Genomic DNA, 25295 nt, shown 5'->3' with positions numbered 1-25295 from the left:
CGAGATACGTGCACGTTTCTACCCGATCTACGTCTTGATCGTTTATCGCTCTGGAGGATATTGATTTTGTTAATAATCATATGTTTTGTTTTTAATATATTCAAGTACATTCCATATTCTTCACTTACATCATATATTTTTTGCATAACATTTGATATTGGCTTTCCTCAATTTATTCCAAATATTGTATTCCCATTGTCATTTTTGTTTTCCTTGTCCCCTATCGTCCTATTATTTTTTCATCTCCATTTCCTTCATGATCGTTAGTGTCCAAATAAATAGATATTTTCTTCTACTTTTCTGATATTTAGTTTAGTGTGTTAAATGAGAGTTCGTTTTGTGTTTGCAAAAATAAATTACATTTAAAGGTTATATTTTAAAAAAATCGAATGCAAATGATATATTTTATGAAAAAAAAATGAAACTGCATATTTAAGAAAGCTAAATTCAAGCTTTTTTAATATCATTTGATCAAAAGATAGAAAAAAAGTATCAATAGTTTATTTTTAGAGAAGAGAAGAGTAGCAAAAGTTGTAATCTTTCTAAAATTTTTATTTTCAAAAATTCAAAAGATTAAGTACGATTTAGATTACAAAATAGCATAGGTAATGACATTATAAAAAAATTATTTTCATCAAAATCTAATAAATTTTGCTTTCTATTGGTGGGTAAAAATCTCCTTTGGAATTCATCATTATCCATTTTCTCATTACCTTAAGACACTGATTCTATTGTCATATATTTCTTTATTTAAACTTTTGATAAGAAAAATTATTTCTTACGACGTTTTGGAACGCTAGAAGGACAATCTACTATCGATTCACAAATAAAATATAGTTCGGATAAACAATCTATATCATTCCACGTGAACCCACTGGGTTGCGCCCAGTGACGAGCTTCGACGCAATTTTCTGAATTATTCTGAGAATTTTTTCCGCTCGGTTCACCGGGATACCAATTAGCGTATCTCATATTTTGACCGGTCGACAACCAAACCCATTCATTATCTCCCGCAAGATTTGATGCCGATGTCCAGTAATGTCCGTAACTTAAACCTGAAAGAAACATATTTAACTTATTACATTAATAGGTACTTCATCCTAGGTATAAATGAACAAAATATTGACCAATGTCGCTCATGTCGTAAATACTTACAACATAAACCATCATTGCTCAATACGGCGTACAACTAGAATGGACTAATCTCTCTTTCCGTCATGAATCTAATGATTTAATTGCCTCATAATGTATAATTATGTATTTTGAAATAATTTTCTACAAACTTGTATTGTTGTATTTGTAATGAAGTGTATGAATACCTAGCAGAAAAAAAAATTATGCTAATTCATTCTTCAAGCACACTAATGGTTTTTGTTCCATCTAATATTTATCTTTAATACAATAATCACAATAATCACAGAAGAATGAGTAGAGCTTCGGATTATTATAATAGCTAAAAGTTATTCTATGTGTGTCCCTGGTACAGGTAAAAATGATCCTCACCCATGAAGCTGAGGCATCGGTGGCTTTGGCAGGTAACAGGTAACAAAGGTGTGTAAAATTCCATCTCAAATTCATCAGGAAATAAAACTGAATTTTTTTATATATATAATTTTTTGGGGGCCTATTAAACTATGTTTACATAGTAGCCGCACAGTATCGACGGTTCTTTCATCTTGCCAGACGCATTCAAAGTGAGCAGTAGTCAGTCAGTCAAATTGTGCAGTTTACTTTTTTCTTAATCAAGAAATTTCATTAAATTAATTTTTACAGTTTGAATAACAAATATTTAAGACAATACTCAGTAAAAAAGCTCTGGTTCTTTTTTATTTTTTCTGGACATAAGGTAGACTTTTCCATTGATGTAAATGTAGTTTCAGTTTCTAATTCTTCAACGCCTTAATAACTGATGCAGTGTCCATATCTATTGATAATGTCAATTATTTTTCTGCTGCTTGTCAAGCTTTTTATACCTAACATTATATACTTCGACGTTTTAACCATTATGAACTCCGAAAATAACATCTTGACAATAAGAACGAACTTGACGACAACATTTTTGGCCATTTTTTCGTTTTTGGTTACATCCACCAAGAAGGGTAAAATAAAAGTCTGATAATTCTTGTGGTATTGAAACTTCTCCGGATGTTAAATGCTGTGATGTTAAATTTTTTGTTGGTAATTTTTCTTTCCATTCAAAGTATTATTTTTTTCAGAATCAATGCAGATTTTCATAAAATATTTTCTTGTTCCAAATTATCCAGTACTGGATCATCGATGGCTTCTAGATTTTTTGAAGCTAGTATTTTTTTTATTACGAACAGTAAAAAAAATTATATCCTTAGAGAATACTTTTAAAATTTTTTCTTCAAGACGGTGTGCTGTAAATGTAGCTGTTATTTGAATAGTATTTTCTTGAAAATTTTTTTCTAATAAATCGATATTTGATTCATGTAAATTTACTAATAAAAAACAGCGCCCTTTTTAAATCACGTCTTCCTTAATGATTGTAATAATTTCATTAAAAACTGTTTGATGATACTCTCGGTGATAATGCCACTCCGTTTTGCTAGGCATTGCTTTTAATGAAGATAACTTATTATTAAAATCAACTCGGCATTCAGTATGATAATAGATTTTTTAACCAGAAAAATTATCCATTTTATTGGAAAAATCTGTAAACTCTTTATGACTTTCAATATTACTATATGATATGATATATATGATAACTTCGTTATCATTTTTACCAGCAATATTATCAGTCGAAATATTAACATCTTGAGTTACAAAATTATTATCACTAACTTCTGGTTCAAAAACGTCAGAAATATCTTGAAGAGCTGCAGATTGTAGACCTATTGCTGCAGAAATTGGAGCTGGCTGAGATGTCGTGGAAGATTCTGTGGGTGCAGACTGTAAATGAGATTCATTTTCAGATGTTGAAGGTTGTGTTTCTGTGGACTGGGATAGTAAAATTAATTGAGATGAAGAATCTGTTGACCGAGACTGTGGACTCAAATCTCGTATCGACGACAAGGTCGAAGATGAGTTGCTCGTAATTACACTACTTACTTGTTTTTTTCCTTTTTGTTTTTCAGCACTCAATGGTTGAGAGGTGAAATATTTTTTCATAAGACCTGTAAATACCTTGTAGCATGCCTTGTGATAACCACTCTCGGTGTATTCACTGGGTAAAATAATATCTCTGTATTTTAGATTATGAATTTTTCGTAATTTAAGAATGGTCTGACATTTTTTTAAAGTCTCCTCAGAAAATATTATTATATGTTCATCACTTTTCTTACAAACAAAGCAAACTACTTTTTCGTCACTCATGATAGCACTTTATTACAACTGATAACATTTATTTTATAAACTGCATAGAAAAATGATATTTAATTTAAATTTATTATGAGCATAACCGTTCAAGATGATAGAACCTTCGAAACTGTCCGGCTACTATGTAAACATAGTTTAATAGGCCGACAAAAAATTATATATATTACTTAGGTTTTATAATATAACGTAAGTATAATTATAATAGTTTAGGGGTGTCTGGCAGAGGGTTGTAACCATACTAACTGTCTGGTAATGAGCAACGCGAGTTTTGATATTATTATGAATCAAATATAAAAAAAAACCTGTTTTATTTCATGATGAATTTGAGATGGTATTTTACATACCTGTTACCTGCTAAAGCCACCGCTACCTCAGCTTCATGGGTGGGGATCATTGTACTAGGGACACACATAGAATAACTTTTAGCTTTTATAAAAATCCGAAGGTCTGGCACTCACTGGCTCTTGGACTATAAAAATCGTTCTAATTTATAAATCTTATTTACAAATTAATACGAACCACTATCTTGAATGAACTTCCCAATTCTATCGTTTTCTTGTTGACTATTTATACTGAGAAGATGCATTCCTTGTTGTCTACAGAATTGTAGCGACTTGTAAAAATTTGCCTAAAATAACAATAAAGGAACTATACTTGCTAAAATAACGATTTACGGTTTGTCTTATACGTTTTGATAGAATGTGTAACATACTTAATTTTTTTTAATAGTTTTAGTTTCTAGACCTCGTTGTTTATTGTTTATTGTTCTCTGCTCAAACGAATAAATTAATTATTCCCACAATAACATATACGAGGGCTAATACTTAAATTTTGTGAATATGTCAAAGTTGACATTACCATCATAAAGTTTGACATAGTGAATGTACTTAACGAGAGATATTTGAGTTGTTTACAGAAACTTGGAACGATCATCTTAGTCAAAAAATGAAAGTAAATAATCGCGATGATTTCCTATGACTTTCGACGTAGGTTCAACCTACAGCAGTGTGCCGATCAAATCGCTTCGACTTCTGGTGATATCGTATTCCGCTGGTTTTCTGAATTCAATCATGATCGCAATTCGCTACGGGATGAATTTGGTGAAGGTCGTCCAAAAACGGCTAATGTGCCAATGGGCATTGGTTCCACTTGTATACATTCAATATTGCATGAACAATTAGCTGTCAAAAGATTTGTTAGATTTAGATACTGCATAATTTGACAATTGCTGCTCGTGTCGATTGGCGCAAAGAAATGCCAAAAAAATTCAATCGCAGTACTTCAAATGACGTCTATGAGTTCGTGTCATGAAGCAAATGATCGCCTGTTTCTTCGTTATAGCTGGACATGTGACCAGCGTTCCATATTAGAGCAACGTAGAATGGTTAATTTTGAATGGATTTGTTTGCCAGGAGTGCCAGGAAACAAAAAACGTTTTTGAACAGTCAAAACATCGAATAGATGAGTCATTTACCGTACAGTCCTTGTTTGGCACCCAAGGATTTCTTCTGATTCCCGCAGATCAAAAATAAATTGCGAGGTCAACACCCAAAAAGACGGTTGACGCGTTCAAATCACATGTTTTGGAGGTACCTCAATCTAAATGGAAAAAATTATTCGAAAATTGGTTCAAATGCATGAAAAAGTGTATTGATTTCAATAGAGAATATACAATACAAGCCATATCCAATTATAAACTCAAGTAGCAATACTTGTACAACAAAGAATTGGAAAACTATATAAAAATAAATTAGTTTTAGAAAAAAAAAAAAAGGGCGAAATAAGAAAAACCAGAGGAAATGACAGTATTTATTAGGGATTGGAAATCAAAGAAAGAATATAGGAGAACGTCTGTAATGGCATATGGATATGATGTGAAAATAAAAAGAAATTTTCGATGACGCCAAATGTACAGCTTCCAAATTACAAAAACAAATTGCGCATTTTTGAAAGTAGAATTTACAATTTTCAGTTTGCCGATGCAATATAGAAACTTTTTATTACCTACATTGACTATTAGAAACATAGTCTAGAGTTGATTCTAATTCTTAGTACGTCCAGTATTTTACACATTCATTGATATAATTCAAAAATATAGTGCAATAATGGTTCTTACCACCTAATTATAGCTACTAATAATGCAAAAAGTTTTCTTTTGCAGAAACGTCTTTTTCATGGCAATTTCAGGCCGAAATATTTTAGTTGAAACAGCATGATAGACCTTATTTAAAATTAATTATTTTAGATTCATTTCAGGCCGCATTAAACTAATATAAGTTACTTTTTATATCAAATAATATATAAAAAAACCAATCAGCAAGTTGTTGCTCGGAGGTAAGTTCGTCAGCAGGGCGGTATGAATGAAATGTCCAACTGACAAAGAATCCACCCTCAATCCTTCTGCTGACCCTTTCATTTATTTATAGTATATATTAAAATAAATAAATAATTAATTTTCTACGACCTGATTTGGGTTTTTTTATTAAAATTCGCGTTTTTATCCATCTCTTTTATAATAAATCATATAAACATCATTTTCGCCAGGTAAATCTTTATTATTTTATATTTAAAACTTACGCTGACCTTTTTAGTTTTATACTTAATTATAAATAATTTTTAACTAAGTCAATAATCGCATTTATTATTATTTTTCATTTTTTTCGATATTTTGAGGGATGAAGATATAAGGAACAAAACACATGTTCAGGCAAGTATTACAGTTTATCGTGAATTATATTTTCAAATGCTCAACCAATACATGTTTTTAAATATTGAACTAATGCAAAGAATATATGATACATTATGTTACTGTTAGTCATCAGCTTCAGATTCTATACTTGTATCTGATTCATATTCGGTTTTTTTACTACTGTGATCTGACAAGTCATACGCTCTTTCATCTTCTTCACTTTCCTTGTCTTCTCCGTCATTCAGTTTTTCAGTTTTTTCCTCTTCTTGTGTGTAATCTTGAAGCAAAAAATATATTATTATTTTCCGCAGTAAACTATTATCAGTTTTCGTTTAAAAGTTCCAAGAATATATAAATACCTGTTGTATTGGCAACACTTGTAATGCTGCTAATATTTGGTGGAAGTTGATCACATTCAAACCATTCGAAATGATATTTATCTTCCCTCAGTACCCATCCATAATCCATCGGCGAAAATCCGGTGGGAACTGGTAGATAAGCATGACTCCAGAGGTGAGCAATGTGTGCAGAACGTAGCACTTGTTAGTGTAATTCTGACTTACATGGAGGAAACGTCGCGCCATCAATAATTGTAATTTTGAATGTTAAAACATCTGTTTTTAGATTCATTTTGTATACTTTTGTAAATGTAGCAACTCGTGCACCATTCAAATCATTGATGCTTTTAAAACCGTATATTTTACATACAAATTCTTTGTTGTCTGGTTGTCTGTTTTTTCTAGATAACAACTGTATAGGTCAGCCATATCTGAAAAGGCTTCCACATAATCAGTAGAATTTTTTTTAATATTTTCTATGAAAGTTTCTTGTATCGCCGATAAAGCGCTGGATTAAAATCACATCCAGTGCTGGTAATACTGTGCATAAATCTCCTAATTTTTCCTATAATTTATTAACATTTATATATCGCTTGGTATTTCCAGTTCCATATAAAATGCTAATTTGCCAATTTCTTTCTAGGTGTTGCATATTGCTTAGCATTATTATTAAAATATCTGTATCGGAGCATCTAATAGTGACATGGGCATCAAAATCTATGTGACAAGCATGAAATACCATTTTTGTAACATTTTCTTCATGAGTTTGGCAGTCTAAAATCTGGAACTGGAGTTTTTACTATTTTCTCATCAACAGCTTTGTACATATGAAGTATAATATTTAAAAACATGTATTGATTAAGCATTTAAAAATATAATTTAAAATAAACTGTAATACTTGCCTGAACATGTGTTTTGTTCCTTATATTTTCATCCCTCAAAATATCGAAAAAAATGAAAAATAATAATAAATGCGATTATTGACTTAGTTAAAAATTATTTATAATTAAGTATAAAACTAAAAAGGTCAGCGTAAGTTTTAAATATAAAATAATAAAGATTTACCTGGCGAAAATGATGTTTATATGATTTATTATAAAAGAGATGGATAAAAACGCGAATTTTAATAAAAAAACCCAAATCAGGTCGTAGAAAATTAATTATTTCTTTATTTCAATATATACTATAAATAAATGAAAGGATCAGCAGAAGTATTAAGGGTGAATTCCTTGTCAGCTGAACATTTCATTGAATTGACCTTCAGCAGGGTTACCGCCCTGCTGACGACCTTACCACCGAACGACAACTTGCTGATTGGTTTTTTTATATATTATTTGATATAAAAAGTTTTTATCGGTAAAAACATTTACATAATGTTCTACTAAAAATGGTAGAGACGCAAATAATAAAGAAATGTACTTGTTAAAACGATTTGGAAAATTTAATTGCAATGAAATTAAACACTAACAATGAATTTATTCATATTTACCTTAAAAACTGTGTCGACGTAATAGGTTTTTCCTGCAAACGAAAACCAATTCGGTGTATTTTTCTTGGATGTTAAAACAGGAGATACAAATTCACTGTCATTTCCCAATGTTACTGTTAAAGGATTGAATAAAACAGAAAATAAAAATATAACAAAAATCATCTTAATGTCAATAATAAATACACAACTTGAAAAATATTATTTTGTTCGTTATAATTCCAAATACACAAACGAGATAAAATGTTCTTCGAATAATGCTAGACATGGACTAACAACACAACATTGCTTTTTCTACTGAAACTTGTTTTTCCACTTATGACCAATCAGTTATTCCAAAACTTTAATCACAAAAATTATATATTTCGGGTTTCGAAATATATTTTTAAAAAACTTTATTTTTTGAATATTTGAATGAATACAATTAATCTCAAGATCGAACTAATTATAAACATTAAATATCATCGAATTGTTTACAAACATCTTATTTATAATAAAATAGTGCTGATACATGTTTACGTTATTTAATACAAAAATAGAATAAATGCTGATAGATGTTTATCATATTTGATACAATGGTATTGTTTTAAAAATGTCCTTCAGGAATTCTTCGCATGTAACTCCTCCATCCCTAAGAATGAAAAATGACGGAGGTATTTTTCATCCTTTGTTTTCTTTCCTCTTCTAGTTCAATGTCTTCTTTCTTCATTTCTTCTATTTTCTGTTTTCTTACAAACTTATATTTATATTTTCGAATTATCCAAAATATTATTAAAATTATACAAATTATTATTATTACAGTAAATAGTCCTATCGATACATGACTTTGTGGATTATAAATTTCGTGAATTGGTTTTATATTCTTAGCGATGTTATTAATTTCATACAATTTATTAAAATCTATATTAGTTAAATTAGGGGATTTATAAATTTGATTATTCAAAAATTTAAAGTTTAATTTCGGTAGTATTATTGATTTCCCTTTTTTAATTTGTACATTAGTTGAGAAAATTTCACTTCCTACTTGAATACTACAATTTTTTGGAATTTTTATAAGTGATGGATACATTAATTTAAAATAGCGATCTGATACACATTTAGAAATTACATCAGTTTCTAAATTTGGAATCACTAAAAGTTCATCATTCGTTACTTGTTCCAATATTGTTTCTTGAAGATTAATTTCACTAATAACACAATTTTTACCGGAATGTCCATTTAAAAGTTCAACAGTACAGTTATCTTGTAATTTGAAAGTTTCTTTACAATAATATTTTCCTTCTAATTCGGGGCATTCTTCTTTGATGAAAGTAACTTTTTTTTTTGACTTCTGGCCAAGTAAGGTTGCGGAGGGATAAATATTGTATGGTTTTGAATTACGGGGTATAAATGGAAAAATTCATAGGTTTTAGGTTTAAGGATTGGAACATGGGTAGCAAAAATTATTTTAGATTTGGAAAAGGTTACTTGTGAACCAAGAAAGAGATAATATGTCAAAATATTATTAAATTTTGGTATTTGTTCTTCATTATAAATGGTGCTTAAATATTTTATCATTTCTAAAATTTCTTGGCTTGATATAACTGAGCTATGAATTGTATTTAGTTTAGAAAACGTTATTGCATTTTCAATATTATCAATTAGTGTAATTAAACTCTGACAATCCAGATTAATTTGTGAAATTGTACTTTGGAATGTTATAAAATTATTTAAAGTTATTATTTTGTTTTCAATTGAAATGTGAAATTTCTCTATATTATCAAAAAGTTTCCGTTGATTATCCCATAGAGTCGTAATCGACTTGTTATAATGATCAATTAATTTTTTATGTAATGATATTTGTAAATTAACTTCGTGAATTATTTGTTTCTGATTTTGTTGTAGAACATTTATAGCGTTATTATATCTTTCTTCATCATCCGAATCTAAAGTTCCAAAAAGCCATTTATCTATTTTGCCTACAGCATTTATTAGTCCTCTTTTCAATCTTAAATGTGGATAAATATTTTCTGATTTTTTATCTAAAGTGTTAATTAAAATTTCTGTTCTACTCAAAGATTGTTCAGCTAAGTTATGGTATGAAATAGGATTTGTTGCGTTCGCTTGAGATAAATTATTTCTTAGGTTATAATAATATTGTTTTAAATTATTGATTTGTTTATGAATGAATTCTAAATCTATATAGTAGATGAAAGTATGTTTAGTATGTATAAGATTATTAGTTCCTAAATTGATAGGTAATAATAAGTTATTTACATTTGTAACTGTTATGTCTTCCGTCTTGATCGTCTTGTAAAGTAATAGTAACATTAATACTATTGTCGGCTTCATTATCTGTAACAATTTTTCTGTTTTAATTTTTTGGTTTTCTAATTATATTTTTATGATATGTTCCTTTGTTTGTTTCTAGTAATATGCCAGAATCTTTTACAATTTCGGCTTTTTTGAATTTAGGTAGTTTCTTGTCTCGAAATTTTGTTTTTATGTAGGCTATGTTCTGATTTTCATAGGATAAGGGATCATTTCTATTTTCGTTTCTCTTATTAATTATTTTTTCTTTAATGTTAGCATTTCTATCTTTAATTTTTTCATATAATAATTTGGAGGTTTCTTTGTGATTTTGTATGTAATTAGATATTATTAAATGATCGTCTAAATCGAATGGATCAGGGTTATTTATATGGCCTTTAATAATTTCAAATGGCGTGAATTGCGTTACCGAATGAATTGAATTATTATATGCTAATATTGAGTGTTTTATCAATTGATCGGGAGTCAAATCGTTATTATTGTCTTTTATGCATCTAAAATGTTCGATTAAACTGGAATGAAAACGTTCAACAGGTGAATTAGAATTGCTATTTTTAGACGTGGTATAATGTAACTCAATTTTGTGTAATTTGCAAAAGTCTTGTAGGTCATTATTCTTAAATTCTGAACCACAGTCAGCTGTTATTTTATAAGGTAACCCATGATGAGTAACGTAATTTAATATGTTATCAACAACTGAAGTTCCATTCACACTTGACATTGAATAAGCTTGACCGTATCTAGAAAAAGCATCTATTATGGTTAAATATGATTGGTTTGCTATTTTAAAGGTGTCAATGTGAATGTGCTCAAATGGTCTACTAGCTGTTGGAGTTAAATTGAATTTTATTATCGGTGGATTTCTATCATATTTATTCTTTTGACATGTTTCACAATTATTAATAAAGTTTTCTACATCTTCTGAACTCATAGGTTTGTTTTGATTAATTTACTTATATCTATTTTCTTTTTGCACCAATTATAAGTTTTGTGCCAATTATAATTTTCGTTAATTAGTTTTTTATCTTCTTTTGAATAATTAAAATTGTGAATTTCATATTGATTTATTTCAAATGGTTGAGCTTTAAGGGTTTCATTTAAAGTTATAGGTATTGTTTTAAATGATTCATTTGTGTTATACTGATTATAATTTGAATGTTTATATTATTTTCTTTTCCCATTAGTTGAATAAACAAAGTTATGAATTATATTATTAAATTTCTTATATATACTCTAATTAATAATAACTTTCTATTATTATAGTTTCTAAAAGTTTACTAATTTAATTTTTTATATTTTACTTATTTTATTTTCTATTGAATCTAAATCTTATCTATTCTTACAACATAATAGTAAAAAATAAGAAAGTTCTTTGCATAAAAATCCATTTTATAATTTCTTGAATTGCGTACCATTTCATTGAATGATAATATCTAATTTTCCAAAATAGTTCTTCAATCAAACTTTCATTTAGTATAGCATTTAATTTTCTATTGAAATATTTTGAACTTATTCCATTATTATTTCTATCAAATTCTTTGTTAATTGTTTCATAATTAATCTCCATTTTCTCATTTTCATTATTCATATCTCTTTTATTAATCATATTATTTTTATTTTGTATGTCCAATATATTTGTATTTAATTCAGATTTTATAACATAACATTCTTTTTCTAATATATCATTATCTATTTTCATAACATCATTTATATCTTTTTCGTCCCTTGTCATATTATTATTTATTTCATTTATTTCTCTGTTTAATTCTAGTACATTTTCTTTTACTTCAATTTCATTATCATTTTCATTCATTTTTAATTCATCTAATTCCGTATATTGTAATTCTACATTTAATTCCACTTTATCAAATAATTCTACTTCTAATTCTCCTTTTATATTATTATTCATTTGTTCTACCATTATAATATTTTCTTCTGAATTCTTTTCTGTTACATTTAATTTATCTTTCTCTTCTTTATCAAATAATTTACTAAGATCTAGTTCTACTTGTTCATTTATTTCTTTACAATGATTTAATTCCGATTCTTTCGTTTTTATGAATTTTTGAATTTTTGGTGATGAATTATTAGATGTAAAATTTATTTCAATTATTTTTTCACTAGGTTTTGACTCGTTAGATTTTATAAAATTTTCAAAATATGTTAATGCATCATTAGGAGTAAAATTTATTTCTTCTATTTTTGATTCTTTTTCCGAGGCTCTTTTCGAAAATTTACGATTCGATTATTATCTTCGTCGGACTCAAATAAATGGTGAAAATCAATTATTTCTTCTTCTTCTTCTTTATTTTTGTAATTATTATTATATAGTTCTTCGGATGTAAAATTTGGATTATTTCGTGATTTGAAATATTTGTTATTATTTGTATTATTATTATTATAATTATTATTTATATGTCTACTAGGTCTGTCAGAAAAATTTCTCGATGTCGTTGACATCGGTTCTGGTCTAGGTAAACGATTTACAGGTATTTGGTTCGGGCGAAAAACATTTTTTTTAGGACCAAATACTTGCGCATTCGTTGGGTAATTTTGTCTTCTTTGCGGTATTGGATTTACGTTTATAGGTTGACTAGGGAAATTATTGTTATTATTATTATTATATCTTTCATTATAATAGTTGTTATTATTATATCTATCATAATTATTATTATTAGGTTGTCGGTAGAAAGAATTATGATTATGTTGATTGTTTCTATTATTTCTTGATGGATTCATTTGAACATTGTTATTATTATATTTAACTTTAGGTTCGTAAAATTGACCATAAAGTTTTTCGAAATTCTCAAATTCGTCTACATAAGCCATAGCGTCTTCCAGAGAGTTAGGCTTTTTTAAGTACATATTATTACGTATAACGCCTGAACATCCCGCAATAAAAGTGTTCAAAGCTGTTTTCTCACAGTGATTAATTTGACATCTTTTATCAATCTCTCCTAGGTTTAAATTATTACTAATAATTTGTATAGTTTGACTTTTCAATAATTGCAATCTATTACCAAATGCTATTAAATTTTCATTTTTAAATGGTCGTGTTCTCGTTAATTCTTGTAAAATACAATCCAAATCGCGCCTATCTGCAAAACATTGAATCAACGCTTCTTTTAATTTAAACCATGTATTCAACTCAATTCTATTTCCCACCATTAACTCGGCTTTATCTATTAATTTTTCTTGAATACATTCTAATACGTGATTATTAATGTCTTGATCATTATAAATTGAATACGTCTCTATTAGGTTTTCACATCGATTTATAAATTTATTTAAAGTATTTTTATTTCCGTCGTAAGGTTTAATATTCTCTAACTTTAATTTGAATAAATCCCAATTTAGGGTTTTTGGGCTTGACGTTGCCATTTTTATATATTCTGGTTTATCTTTTAAGTTTAATTCACTAAATGTATTTAATAATTTATCAAAGTCGTTCATAAAATTATATATTCAAAATTATTAAATTATCTCTTCCTTATTCAAAGTTCTGATAAGGATGGATAATAAAAAGGAATCAAAATAATAGGGAAACTTGGCACTTACAGCTATCTGAAGTCCTGTCCCTCGTTGAATACGTAGATCTAGTGCTGAGGTACTGGAGTACTTAGCCGGAACTTTATCGCACTTTGCGTAAACTCGCGACCGCACTAATCCGAATGACTGCGCCAATTATATATTTCGGGTTTCGAAATATATTTTTAAAAAACTTTATTTTTTGAATATTTGAATGAATACAATTAATCTCAAGATCGAACTAATTATAAACATTAAATATCATCGAATTGTTTACAAACATCTTATTTATAATAAAATAGTGCTGATACATGTTTACGTTATTTAATACAAAAATAGAATAAATGCTGATAGATGTTTATCATATTTGATACAATGGTATTGTTTTAAAAATGTCCTTCAGGAATTCTTCGCATGTAACTCAAATGATTTTTTTTACGAGCTAAATATAGTTTTATAAATTGCAAATGTCAATAGCGGGTTTTTAACTTTAACGTTTGTCTTCATTATAATCTGACTTTATATTGACTTAGTTTTTATGTATGAAAAGAACTATCGCCCATTTCAATACATCAGATGAAATCAAAATTTTGCACTCTTGTCAATAATAGGTAATCCATAAATTCGTATCACTTTGAAAGGTCAGATGAATTAAAAACTTTTCACACTAACCATTGACCGATGACAATACAATAATTTCATGAAATATTACATGGAATTTTCCTAGAACAGTGAAAGGTGGCAATGGAAATGGCTACTCGTACACCGCCTTAGCCAACACTCAGTGATGTGTACTGGACATAGCTGGGAATCTCTTTGAAAAACTGTTGAAAAAGATGCCGTGACTAAAACTAGAGGATTATATCAAAGGCAATATGGCTTTATACCTGGAAAGTCGTCCATAGACTCAATCAATCGAATAGTAATAGTAGCAAAAGAAAAGCAAAGCAGACCAGTGACCATCTATTCAGGAATCTATGCATGTGTGTAATGCTCGACGTGAAGAATGCCTTTAACTTGGCAAGACGTAGGGATATCTTAAATGCGCTAGTACAAAATTTCATATCCCAGACCAATGGCTAATATACGAAACTCGAGACGGGACAACATTACATCGAGGGCAGCACAGATTTGTTAAATATCGATTACGACGACGTTTTAGAAATGTCCACAGTGGTCTTCCTTATGAGATATTCAGAAGACTTAGTTTGTCCTGATTACCGTACGGACATAGAGGAACTGCAGATACTACTCAATCGGAGCATACGTAGAGTTATGGATCATACAAAAAGAAAGCACCATATAATTGGGTGTATTTTAAAAAAATATAATTTTAAAAAATTTGAAAACTCGCTTCCAAACTGAGCATCAAACTAAAAATACCAATATTATTGAGGGACCGAGAGGGAGAGAGAGATTCGTTGGAAAATTTTTAGGTAGGATAAGGGAAATTTTGTTTGGTTTGTTGTTGGCCCTGATATAGGAGCTGCTCCTCTGCACGGTTGAGATTGTGAAGGTTGCGTGGGTCTGTTTTTGCTGTCCTGGCTGGATAGGAAGCAAAGCGAATGATATTTGCCAGAAGAAAATGAAAAGAGAGCTTTAGTAAGTAAAAACGGTTATTCTCGGTTTTGTGATTTTATTTTTTTTTTTTCAAAGTTTTATGTTATTTTTGCAAAATTTTAAATGGGGGGTGGGCGGGTATAGCAGCGGCTGTATTATTCTCTGTCATTTCCATTTGGCTGGTGAACCGGTTGACCAGGTTACAAGGAGACCGTAGAAAACCTGCAATACCGATGATCGACGAAGTGATGAGATAGGGACTCAATCTTATGGATATGGGAGAGTTGTCAAAGAAGTTGAGATAGGTTTCAGGGAGGATAAAGGAGTTTCTTCTTGGGCTTTGAGCCGAGGGGCCATATATTGTTGAGCTAGGGCGTAAGAAGAGTCTCTTTGGCAGAGGAGTTTTTTGATTCGATGGTACAAATCACATATCGGGCTTGGAGGTCAATTAGACGGCTTGGGATGGAGGTTATGTCTGTATTGACATAAACGGTGTTACTAGTATTGAATCTACACTTATATTGACAGTACCTGAGAATAGACTGATCGCAGATTAGGAGTTTCTTAAGCAGATAGTCGTGTAAAGTGCTGAAGACGTTTGCTCTATATACGATTTTAAGGCAAATGTATATTTTGTACGTATGAAAAAATTGTGAAAAAAGTATCGGGCGCTCGATGTACGATAATTGTCGAAAAAAAAATTTTTTCACTGCGGGAACGAGATTTAAGTCTGCAACCGGTGGATCCGGAGGTTGATGCCTTAGCTTGCTCGGCTAACGAACGCAATTAAACTGGTGTAATATACTAAAAGAAATAAACCTACATGGAGGTGAAGCTGATCTAAGCGAGTTGAAAAGTTTCCTTTTTTGGTCGACGGTCGTTCTTAGTTGCCTACCTAATACAGCGGCTTATCAATAGGTTTGAAATGGTCTTTTTTCTGAGCCTCAAGAAAATATAATGTCTGTTTTTATTAGGTTTGATTTCTGGCACCTTTACAAAAAAAAAATTTCTATATACTACTTGTGTCACTAACATAAGACACTAAAAACGTTCATTTAGTGCCTCACGAAGAATTTGCTTTAAGTACATCCCAAGAATTGTGAAAATTTCTAATATTAATATTATTACTTACCCTTGAGGTTTTCTTTATCATTGAATATTTGAACTACAGCATGTTTTGACATTCACTCAAAAATTGTTAATATTTTTTGTAGTATTCTGAATTTTTTCGGTAAAATGTTTTGTGTTGCCTTTTCATTCTTTTTTGCAATTTAATCGGAGGTTTCATAATTTTTATTTCTGATATTTTAATATTGATTCTACTAGCAAGAAAATTGGAAACGAAAATTAATTGGAAAAAACACTCTAAGGTTTTAACCCAATGTTTCGCAAACTCTTTGAGACCTTTGTGATACCATTCTTTGTGGTTGATGCAAAAATTGTCACACTGCATTCTCTACACTCCATTTGTATTGAAATTTTTGACTCGCCAGAATTTCTTTATCTTATTAAATAGCAATCTGATAATGTACATGTGACCTGAACCCTTTGGTGGTATCAGTTAGAGAATAATGGAAAAAGCACTGTAAAAGGAGGTAGATAGGAGCAGAACCAATTATTAGGGCAACCTACAGAGGCTGAGGCTACAGGCAAAGACTCTTCTGAGAAACTATAACCAGAGTAGATCTGCTGAATTGATCAACCTACTAACAGGAGTTCTATCGGGGCACTGCCGCTTCAGCAAACACCTGAAGACGCTAGACTTAGCAGATAATGCGGCGTGCAGATTTTTTGCACAGAAATAGATTAAAGCCATCTCACATTCTAGACTTTTTTAGAGGAGTAGGATTAATGGAACATCTGTAAACGCTGGGTCCTTCAGTATCGCAGCGAGAAAGAGGGACACAATAGATCCTTTGGGTTGCAGTGTATTAGGGACCCCGAATCTAAATATACATAAATATACCTACATATACAATCTGATAGTGTGAGCTCCGGTTTGAATGCTGGATGTGGTAGGACTATTAAGTTCTTCGATTTCAACGTAATTTTTGCGGTATTATCGCGTTGTAAGAAAACACATTTGCCGTTGACTTAACCTGGATATTTTCTCCAGTGAAACCTGATGAAACCTTAGCATTGATAGTTTGCACATCTGGAACAATTTTGAGGAGAGAATGTGAAGCAATTGATCATGGAATAGGCTAGTTGACAAAATTTGGAAATTCGTTTAAAACTATAGCTTAGCTCAAAAATATATTATATTAAGAAAAATAGGTTTTTTACGTTAGTATTTTGAGTTTTTAGAAATGAACTTGAAATAGACCGCGAAAAAGGCCGAGACTGTCATGGCGCCTTGAATGACGTCACACCTCGCGAAACAACTGTGTTTGTTTGTGGAAGTCAATTGTGTTTTTTAATAAATAATGAATTCCTCGTATTATAAATTCTGTAGTGCCCCAATGTGAAAGTACAACGATAAAAACGCCCGACAAATGATTCATTTATGTTTCAAACAATAAAGAAATAGGAAGAAAGTGGTTAAAAATGGCAAGAAGACAAGATGCTCTTACTTTATTAAGATCATGTTGATGTAATTATCAAACAAAACTTGATGTATCTATTTATAAATGTACAAAATCTACCATAATATACCACACATAACATTGAAACTTATTGAAACTTTGTATTCGCTAACCTCAAAATCAGTTAAGTATTTTCATTCCACAGGGTGTAAATGCGACTCTCTGACTGGTAACTGCTAATTATATAAGACCTTGTTTGTTCTTCACATAATACTTACATATAAGTTTTAACACTGCGAACTTACGATGAACAAAAGTGGGTGTTCATTGCAAAAAATTTGTCAAGCATAACGACTTAAGTTTGCTTTGTTAAATCTTGTTTCCATGGCAAATTATATCTGTCTTTCAAGATTAAACTCAAAACGAACTTTATTAATGTAACAATAATTACTGCAAAATCGAAATAATCTTGTCACTTTATACGAAAAAGACAGCTACAACACAGCGTTTCGCGAGGTATGACGTCACGTTTTCTGATTGCTCTTCAATGTCACTTGATTAAACGCCACATTTTGTCGATTTTATTTTCCAAAAATATTATTAATCTTCTATTATTTTTGTGGAAAAGTTGTTTTTTTATTTACTTATTATCATGGTTAATCATTAGAAACTCAAAGCCATCCGATTTATTCTTAGTGGACACAAGCTTATTGGAGACTAGTCTTAACAAGTTAAGACATGTTTAAATTGAGACGTTTATATTTTTAAATGATTGGGCACGGCGTAACATTAATTTTGCAATTCATCGCACGTCTCTAGCATTCATAATAGCGCTGATGTAAATTTTCAAAGGTTTAATATTATTAATTTGCCCTCACTTCTTGCAACGCACTTATCGCTTGCTTACGTCACCAGCGCCGATCGACTTTCGCATTACCGGTTTTTCAGATCTGAAAATTTTTAAAATTCACGTTTAATATGGAGCAAATTTAACCCCTTGAGTATTTTTTTTAAGTAAAAAATAAAATCGGTCTTATTTTCATGACAAAATCGTCAAAAAATATTCTTTTTTCTATAAAACTACATTTTTTATGAAAGTTGGTTGACACCTTTTGATAGTTGTCAAGCATGAACTGAATTGAATTAATAAGTGGTACATCCAAACAGGCCGGTTGCTCTCCCACACAATCGGCGCCGATGATATAGAATAGATCTCGGGCGCTAAATATATCCAGACTTCTAAATTTTGAAGGTTGTTAATATTAATCGTATCGTATAATAAACACCATTATTCTTGTAAAATTAATTCCGTTAAAAAATATACTTTTCTAAAATTTTCTAAGCCCATTGTGACAAATTAAAACTGACATTATTTGTGAGACACCCTGTGCAGTGAAGTGGCCATAATATAGAAGCTACACAATAATTAATTAAAAAATCAAGAAAAATATTTAAACAAAAATTTTGGGTTCAAGCGGTTATTTACTCATAATTGTAAACTAGTAGAATTCTCTTTCATTATAAACATTTGTAAACATTCAATCTCTATTAGCAGTTGAGCAGTCGTTACTCGATTCACAAATAAAATAAAATTCCTTCATACAGTCAATATCATTCCATGCAAATCCATTGTGGGGTTTTCCCCAACTTAGATATTCAACACAATTCTCCTCGTGGTCAGTATTTTTGAAAGAAGGCTCTCCAGGAGGCCAATTGGTGAAAGTGAAATCTTGACCAGTCGATAGCCAAATCCACTGATTACGATCACCAAAATTTGTTCCCGACGTCCAATATCGGCGATGAGCTAAACCTTTAACAGATAAATAAAATATTGAATAGGGTAAAATGATATTTATCAATGATATTTCTTAAACGATTACGATCTAAATTTTTTATTTATAAGAAAAATGAAATGAATATATTAATCGAGAATTGTGATGCGAAGATGAATACAGTAGAACTTGATAGTGATCTTTGAGGGACAAGGAAAGCTTCCCATTAGTACAAACCATGAAAGTAGTAAGTAGTAAATAAGAAATTATAAACGAGTAATATGTAATCCTCAAGATTATATTAGTTCAGTTTATTTAATGTTTCATTTAAGGAAATTGAATACGAATTATAACTCAAATAGCAAAAAGGGCTAATATTATATTTGATGGGTAGTAAAAAAAATAGAGAAAACACAAACTTATGCTCAAATGTATCTAATTTCCGGAGTATATTCTAGGTAGCAATATTTACCTATAGGAAGATATAGGATTAATAAAATGCCATTTATCTTACTGTAACACAGATTTTCTACAACTATGGGGCAAGCGTACCTAAGTGGACACTATAATAATACTTGTGAAGTTCCAGCACATCAAAAGTACAGTACTCGTTTGAAATAATGTAGTAGTTAGTTATTGTAAGTTTGGTTGTATCAGCAGGTGCTGTAAAATACTACCAAGGTGGCTCAGGACGTTGTTTATCCTCACAACATCCTCTGACAGTATTTGATGGACGTACTTACTTGAATGGAATTGCAGGTAAAGTTTCCCAACATAAAGGAATTGGTTCATTTAATGGAAGATGCAAACCGGATAGATATAAACGGAAGTAACAAGCAAAAAACCAAATGTCAGAATCCATTCTATTAGATTAAATATATTATATTCTATTTATAAAGTACATCAATGAAAACAAGTCAATAGGTCCTTCGAAAGGAAAATCAAGTCACGAACAAATCTGGTTTAAAATATAGACATCTATTATACGGGTAGATCAAGATACGCTTTTGTTTACAGACAGTGCTAGTGACCATAATAACTGTGATTAAAAACCCCAACCAAATTAGTGAACACATCTGTTCGAACATCGAAGCGGCATTAATGGCATTGCAAAGCATAACAACTATCAAATGGTACAAAGCACTTAATGAGCTGGGCAACGAATAAGCAGTTGAGCTGCTCTGAATTACTGGATAAAGGGTATCAAAGATTTGGCTTGCGGTTTTAATCCCTTACTTGCATGCATGACTCTAGTCATATGTATGCAGACAGGTTAAAATTTCCATAGGATAATTTTCTTAGAAAGGGCAGCAAAAACACTGCAGCTGAGCATAGACAGAAATAAATACTCTGGTAAACATGACAGGGTACTCGAAAATCGGTTTTCTTAGTTACAAAACTGATACGTTCTTGACCTGAGCTTCCGGGGTTCGAGGGAATAAGAGGACTAGGAATTGTCAAGCACTCGACTTCTAAGCGCACGTCTCGCATAGCAAAGTATTTCACAATAAAATTTTGTGTTACAAAAAGCTACTCTCAGTTCTTCTTGAAGTGCTCTTGTTTTCTCTTCTCATCTTATTACGCAATTTTCAGTAAATTCTATGAATATTTCTTATTCTGCAGCTGAGGTACATCGAGAATAGTTCGACTTGTTACTAATTTGTCCTCAGTGATAAAATACTTTTGTAAATTATGTACCTATTGCTATTTTTACGTAGAAAATGTCCAAATATTGTTATACTTCTTTGTAAACCTGTTCAATCTTTTTTTGTTCCTCATTTATGCTTCACAACTCTACAACAACTATATGAAAAGAGCAAGCTTTATTACTCGTATTCTATGTATCTCTGTTTGTTACAAGGAGTTAAAGATACATAGTATCTTATTTCAGAAATAAATCCACTCAATTTATTCACAAATAAATAATCTGGAAACTCATTGGCTTTCGAACGGTCTTCCTCGTGTAGAAAAGTGGAATTTCCTGAACTTAAAACATATAAACTTTGAGACTAGTTGTGGTAAGCTTGGTTTAAAATTGCGGATTTATTGTTTTTTCATTAGACTTTATAAAACCTTGATAAATTTTTGAAAAAATTGTCATCTAGCCTATAACATACTTATTTTAAAGGTACGTGTATTCTCACCCGACCATTTAGTGTGTTCTTATTATTATCTACAAAATATAAGTAGTGGACAAATATTTTTCTCTTGTCTTATTATGTGTCAAATATAAATAAACCTTTAGTGGTTGAGAGTGAGTATTTGTAATTTGAGGAAGCCATGAAAGGCCAAGGTTTGGTTCAACGAATTCAAAAAAGGTCTTGAATCTGAATCGAAACATCATACTGCTCTAACAGAACTTAATGTCAACTATGAAAGTATCAGATGAATTATCTAAAAGCAAAAAAATCTCCAAATCATAGCGCACGAATATGGAATGGAGAAAGAAAAGTGAAGAAAACCAAAGTCCGACTGTATAAGAAGAAAGTCTCTTCCACGTTTTTTTTTGATTGTACTTGTACTAGTACAGTTCTTAAACCATTATGGCAATTGACTACTACTCTCTCATGGATCGAGTTAAGCACAGACCGTGGTCTGTGGAGTTAAGTTTCAGTATCAACGCAAAGTATGAGATTGCTCTATTCGTAAGGTGTTGCTTCTCCACGACCACGCTAGGCCTCACATAGCAGCTGCAACGCAGAAAAAACTGGTGTGAATGAACTGGAAAATACTTTTACATCTATTTTAAAGTATAGATTTATAACAGTGCGATTTTTATATGTTTGAACCTCTAAAAGAAGCACTTGAAAGCAAGCGATTTGAGACCAACTACCAAGTGTAATTATTTATTTCGCAGCTCGTTAGAACTTCACAAAACCCCCCAAAAAATTACCGTATCGTTGAGAAAAAGTGAATTATATAAAAAAATAATTTGTAGACGTATAGTCGTTTCTTGTAAAATAAAGTTTGTTTATACAAAAAACTTGTTTATAGTGATATTATATATATTATTGAATGTGATACATAATTCGATTCATTTCCCCTGTTTTCTCTATTTATTTAAAGAGATTTAAACTTTATTTAATCTTTCATAGTAGTTTAAATAATATTTGAACCTACCATTTTGTCGCAAAAAATTTCCAATCCTATTATCTTCTTCTCTACTGCTTATACTTAACAGTTGCATTCCTTGTTGTCTACAAAACTGCATTGCTTTGAAAAAATTTGTCTAAAAAATTTCCTATTATTTAGATACATGATGCATATTGCTGCAATCATAATAATTATTGAGTTTTCATACAATAGCACGATATCAAAATTTTGTAAAAAATAAGAAAAAAGCATCACATCATCAGCTATAGCGTTACAATTTGAAATTATTTTATAGTTGACGTACATGCAGTATATGATGTTTCGTGAGGTTATAGACAATTGCAAGTTATCTTTTTAATAAAACACCCTTTATATAATGTTTTTGGACTTAAAAAATGATACTTTGTTTCAGATTTACTAATTGAATTCTAATCACAAAAAAATTGAAAACAATAAAACCGATTATAAAAAAAAGCGGTTTCCATTTCATGTTTTCAATCACTTCATTTTTGTAAACTATTTCATCATCTCGTGTAATTTTCCAGAATTTCTTGTCTGTCTTTGAGAATAAATATTTATTTCTACTTGCTTATACATAAAGCAAAATTGACGCCTTCTTTATTATTTGTATAAAACTTATACTAGTTTGATTTTGTTGCAGCCCAATACTTCTTTCATCTTCCATTTTTGCTTATGATTAATAATAACTTATTACCACATTTTACTGGTGTGCAAACTAAAGTCTACTTTCAGTCTCTGAAGACGATAACTTGGTTATCGAAACGCGTGTCAGACAGTGTAATTTTGAATGTTGGCGTAGTAGTAGTGTAAATAGTGAGTAAACTTATAGTACAGTTTACATATGAGTGCATTACTTTTAATGAACTTGCAGATTGTATAGCAAAAGATCTGAAAAAGGTTGTGGCGAGAACACTGGATTAGAATCATTTTGAAGTTGTCTGAGATCTGGAAAAACTTCAAACCGTTCTACATCCCGTCTTTAGCAAGAAAAGATAATTATCCAAGATTACCAATAAAACACATTAATTACACTCATATTCACCTTATGACTTCACACTCATCTATATTATGCCTTCAATGTAATAGTGCACTAATCCTAAAACTTCTGCTTATTGATTACAAGCAGCATAGATGCAGAAGAAGTTTGAACTGTCACCTTGGAAGAAATTCTCAACAAACATTAGATGGCTTTTGATGTCGTGCCAGAATAAAAATAATTCCTTGGAATATTATTCAATATTGAAAAGTAGAAATTTTGTATTTGGAGTTTGTTGTTAAAATTTTAAAATTTAAATACTGTACACACACTGAAGTGGGAAATAAATTCAAGAAATCCCACCATATTTCTCACGAAAGAAATATAATAAACTATTCAGAATTCAACAAATGTGATGTTAGAATCGAGAAAACATCAATTTTTATAATTACAAACTTGGATCGTCAATTAACCGACTAGAATACCAAGAAACTACAAAATTCTGATCAAATTATAATTTAACGTGTTTGACGATAATATTTCGAATATAAATAGGAATGGGGGCCATATGGGGTCTTAATTACTTTTTTATGAATTCGAAAAATGATAATGTTGAAAACGGTGAAAATAAATTATGATCTATATCAGATCAAGTTTAATTTCTATGAAAATTATTTATCAAAAATTGATGTTTTCAAGCTTAAATCTTGTATCAGATTTTCTAAAACAATCGATTTATTCTATGAATACATTGAATGGTGGAATTTCATTATGGATACAATTCAACAGCTGACCCTAATTATAGAAGAAATTATGAATTTAATAATTTTTTCTAGGATAAAATAATATATTAATGAATTTATCTGCAGTTTTTATGATTATAAAAACTACTATTTGTTCTAATTGTTTTATTACATAATATTGGTTAGTTTCAAAGATTTAACAGGATAATTTCATATGTAAATAAATCTTTACCTTGAAAACTGTATCCACATAATAAGATTTTCCACCAGACGAAAATCTATTTGTAAATCTCTTATTAGGACGATTCAAGACGGGTGATAGAAATTCAGTAGCATTTTCTCCTAAACCCAAATGACAAAGATTCCATAAAACAAGAACGATTATCGTTTTAAATAACATTTCACATAAAATAAATATAGTGAATTTACACCGAGACAATTCGTTATGATTTTCGAGTACGAACTAACTGGCAATTTTATCTTTTGAATGTACAAATATCATGCTGGGAACTCCATTCTTGATATAAAAACTTGTTGCAGAATGTTGTTTTCGATGTATACCGGTCGTCCTACTTTATTGAAATACATTTATATTAAATTTTCTTCAAACATAAAAAATATATTATATTAAATTAATATTTCTTATAAAGTTTGAAAGAATGTATAGGGTAAAAATGGAAAAAAACTATTTTCATAACATAATGTTTTTTTCTCACAAAGTTGCGGAATTCAAGTAACCGATTTATGTGACTTCCCTCGCAGAACAGGAAATTAGCTGTCGCTTCAACAATTCACTAATTTTTGAGGACAGAAGTTAAATCTGTAGCAAGGAAAGAAATTGGTTCTATTACCAAAAAGTAGAACCCAATAAAAAAAATATACTGGAGATCAGAAAACTCGAGCTCTTTTATACTG

At 30.1% G+C, this 25295-nt stretch overlaps 2 protein-coding genes across 2 annotated transcripts; both read right to left on the bottom strand.

The window, feature by feature from the left end:
• Positions 1-534: 534 nt before the first annotated feature.
• On the bottom strand, positions 535-8221 carry LOC130892742 (perlucin-like). The gene is made up of 3 exons (XM_057798318.1): positions 7856-8221; positions 3859-3967; positions 535-1055 (listed from the first exon to the last, which is right to left on the bottom strand). Exons 1-3 carry the CDS (start codon positions 8015-8017, stop codon positions 772-774), a joined length of 555 nt encoding a protein of 184 aa, XP_057654301.1. The 5' UTR covers positions 8018-8221; the 3' UTR covers positions 535-771.
• Positions 8222-17817: 9596 nt separating this feature from the next.
• On the bottom strand, positions 17818-24891 carry LOC130892743 (C-type lectin 37Db-like). The gene is made up of 3 exons (XM_057798319.1): positions 24613-24891; positions 22668-22776; positions 17818-19585 (listed from the first exon to the last, which is right to left on the bottom strand). Exons 1-3 carry the CDS (start codon positions 24778-24780, stop codon positions 19314-19316), a joined length of 549 nt encoding a protein of 182 aa, XP_057654302.1. The 5' UTR covers positions 24781-24891; the 3' UTR covers positions 17818-19313.
• Between the last annotated feature and the right edge of the window lie 404 nt (positions 24892-25295).

This window comes from Diorhabda carinulata, chromosome 4 (genome assembly GCF_026250575.1).
Source record: "Diorhabda carinulata isolate Delta chromosome 4, icDioCari1.1, whole genome shotgun sequence".
Lineage (NCBI taxonomy): Eukaryota > Metazoa > Arthropoda > Insecta > Coleoptera > Chrysomelidae > Diorhabda > Diorhabda carinulata.
The sequence above is the reverse complement of the archived record's forward strand: the minus strand, read 5'-3'. Positions and strand labels throughout refer to the sequence as shown.

Excerpts from the sequence above, each read along its gene's own strand:
- LOC130892742 (XM_057798318.1), bottom strand. The coding sequence starts at position 8,017 with ATGATTTTTGTTATATTTTTATTTTCTGTTTTATTCAATCCTTTAACA. Across the intron at positions 3,968-7,855 it reads ACGTCGACACAGTTTTTAAG|GCAAATTTTTACAAGTCGCT; the intron begins GTAAATATGAAT and ends TTGTTATTTTAG. Across the intron at positions 1,056-3,858 it reads GAAGTTCATTCAAGATAGTG|GTTTAAGTTACGGACATTAC; the intron begins GTTCGTATTAAT and ends TGTTTCTTTCAG.
- LOC130892743 (XM_057798319.1), bottom strand. The coding sequence starts at position 24,780 with ATGTTATTTAAAACGATAATCGTTCTTGTTTTATGGAATCTTTGTCAT. Across the intron at positions 22,777-24,612 it reads ATGTGGATACAGTTTTCAAG|ACAAATTTTTTCAAAGCAAT; the intron begins GTAAAGATTTAT and ends GAAATTTTTTAG. Across the intron at positions 19,586-22,667 it reads AAATTTTTTGCGACAAAATG|GTTTAGCTCATCGCCGATAT; the intron begins GTAGGTTCAAAT and ends TATCTGTTAAAG.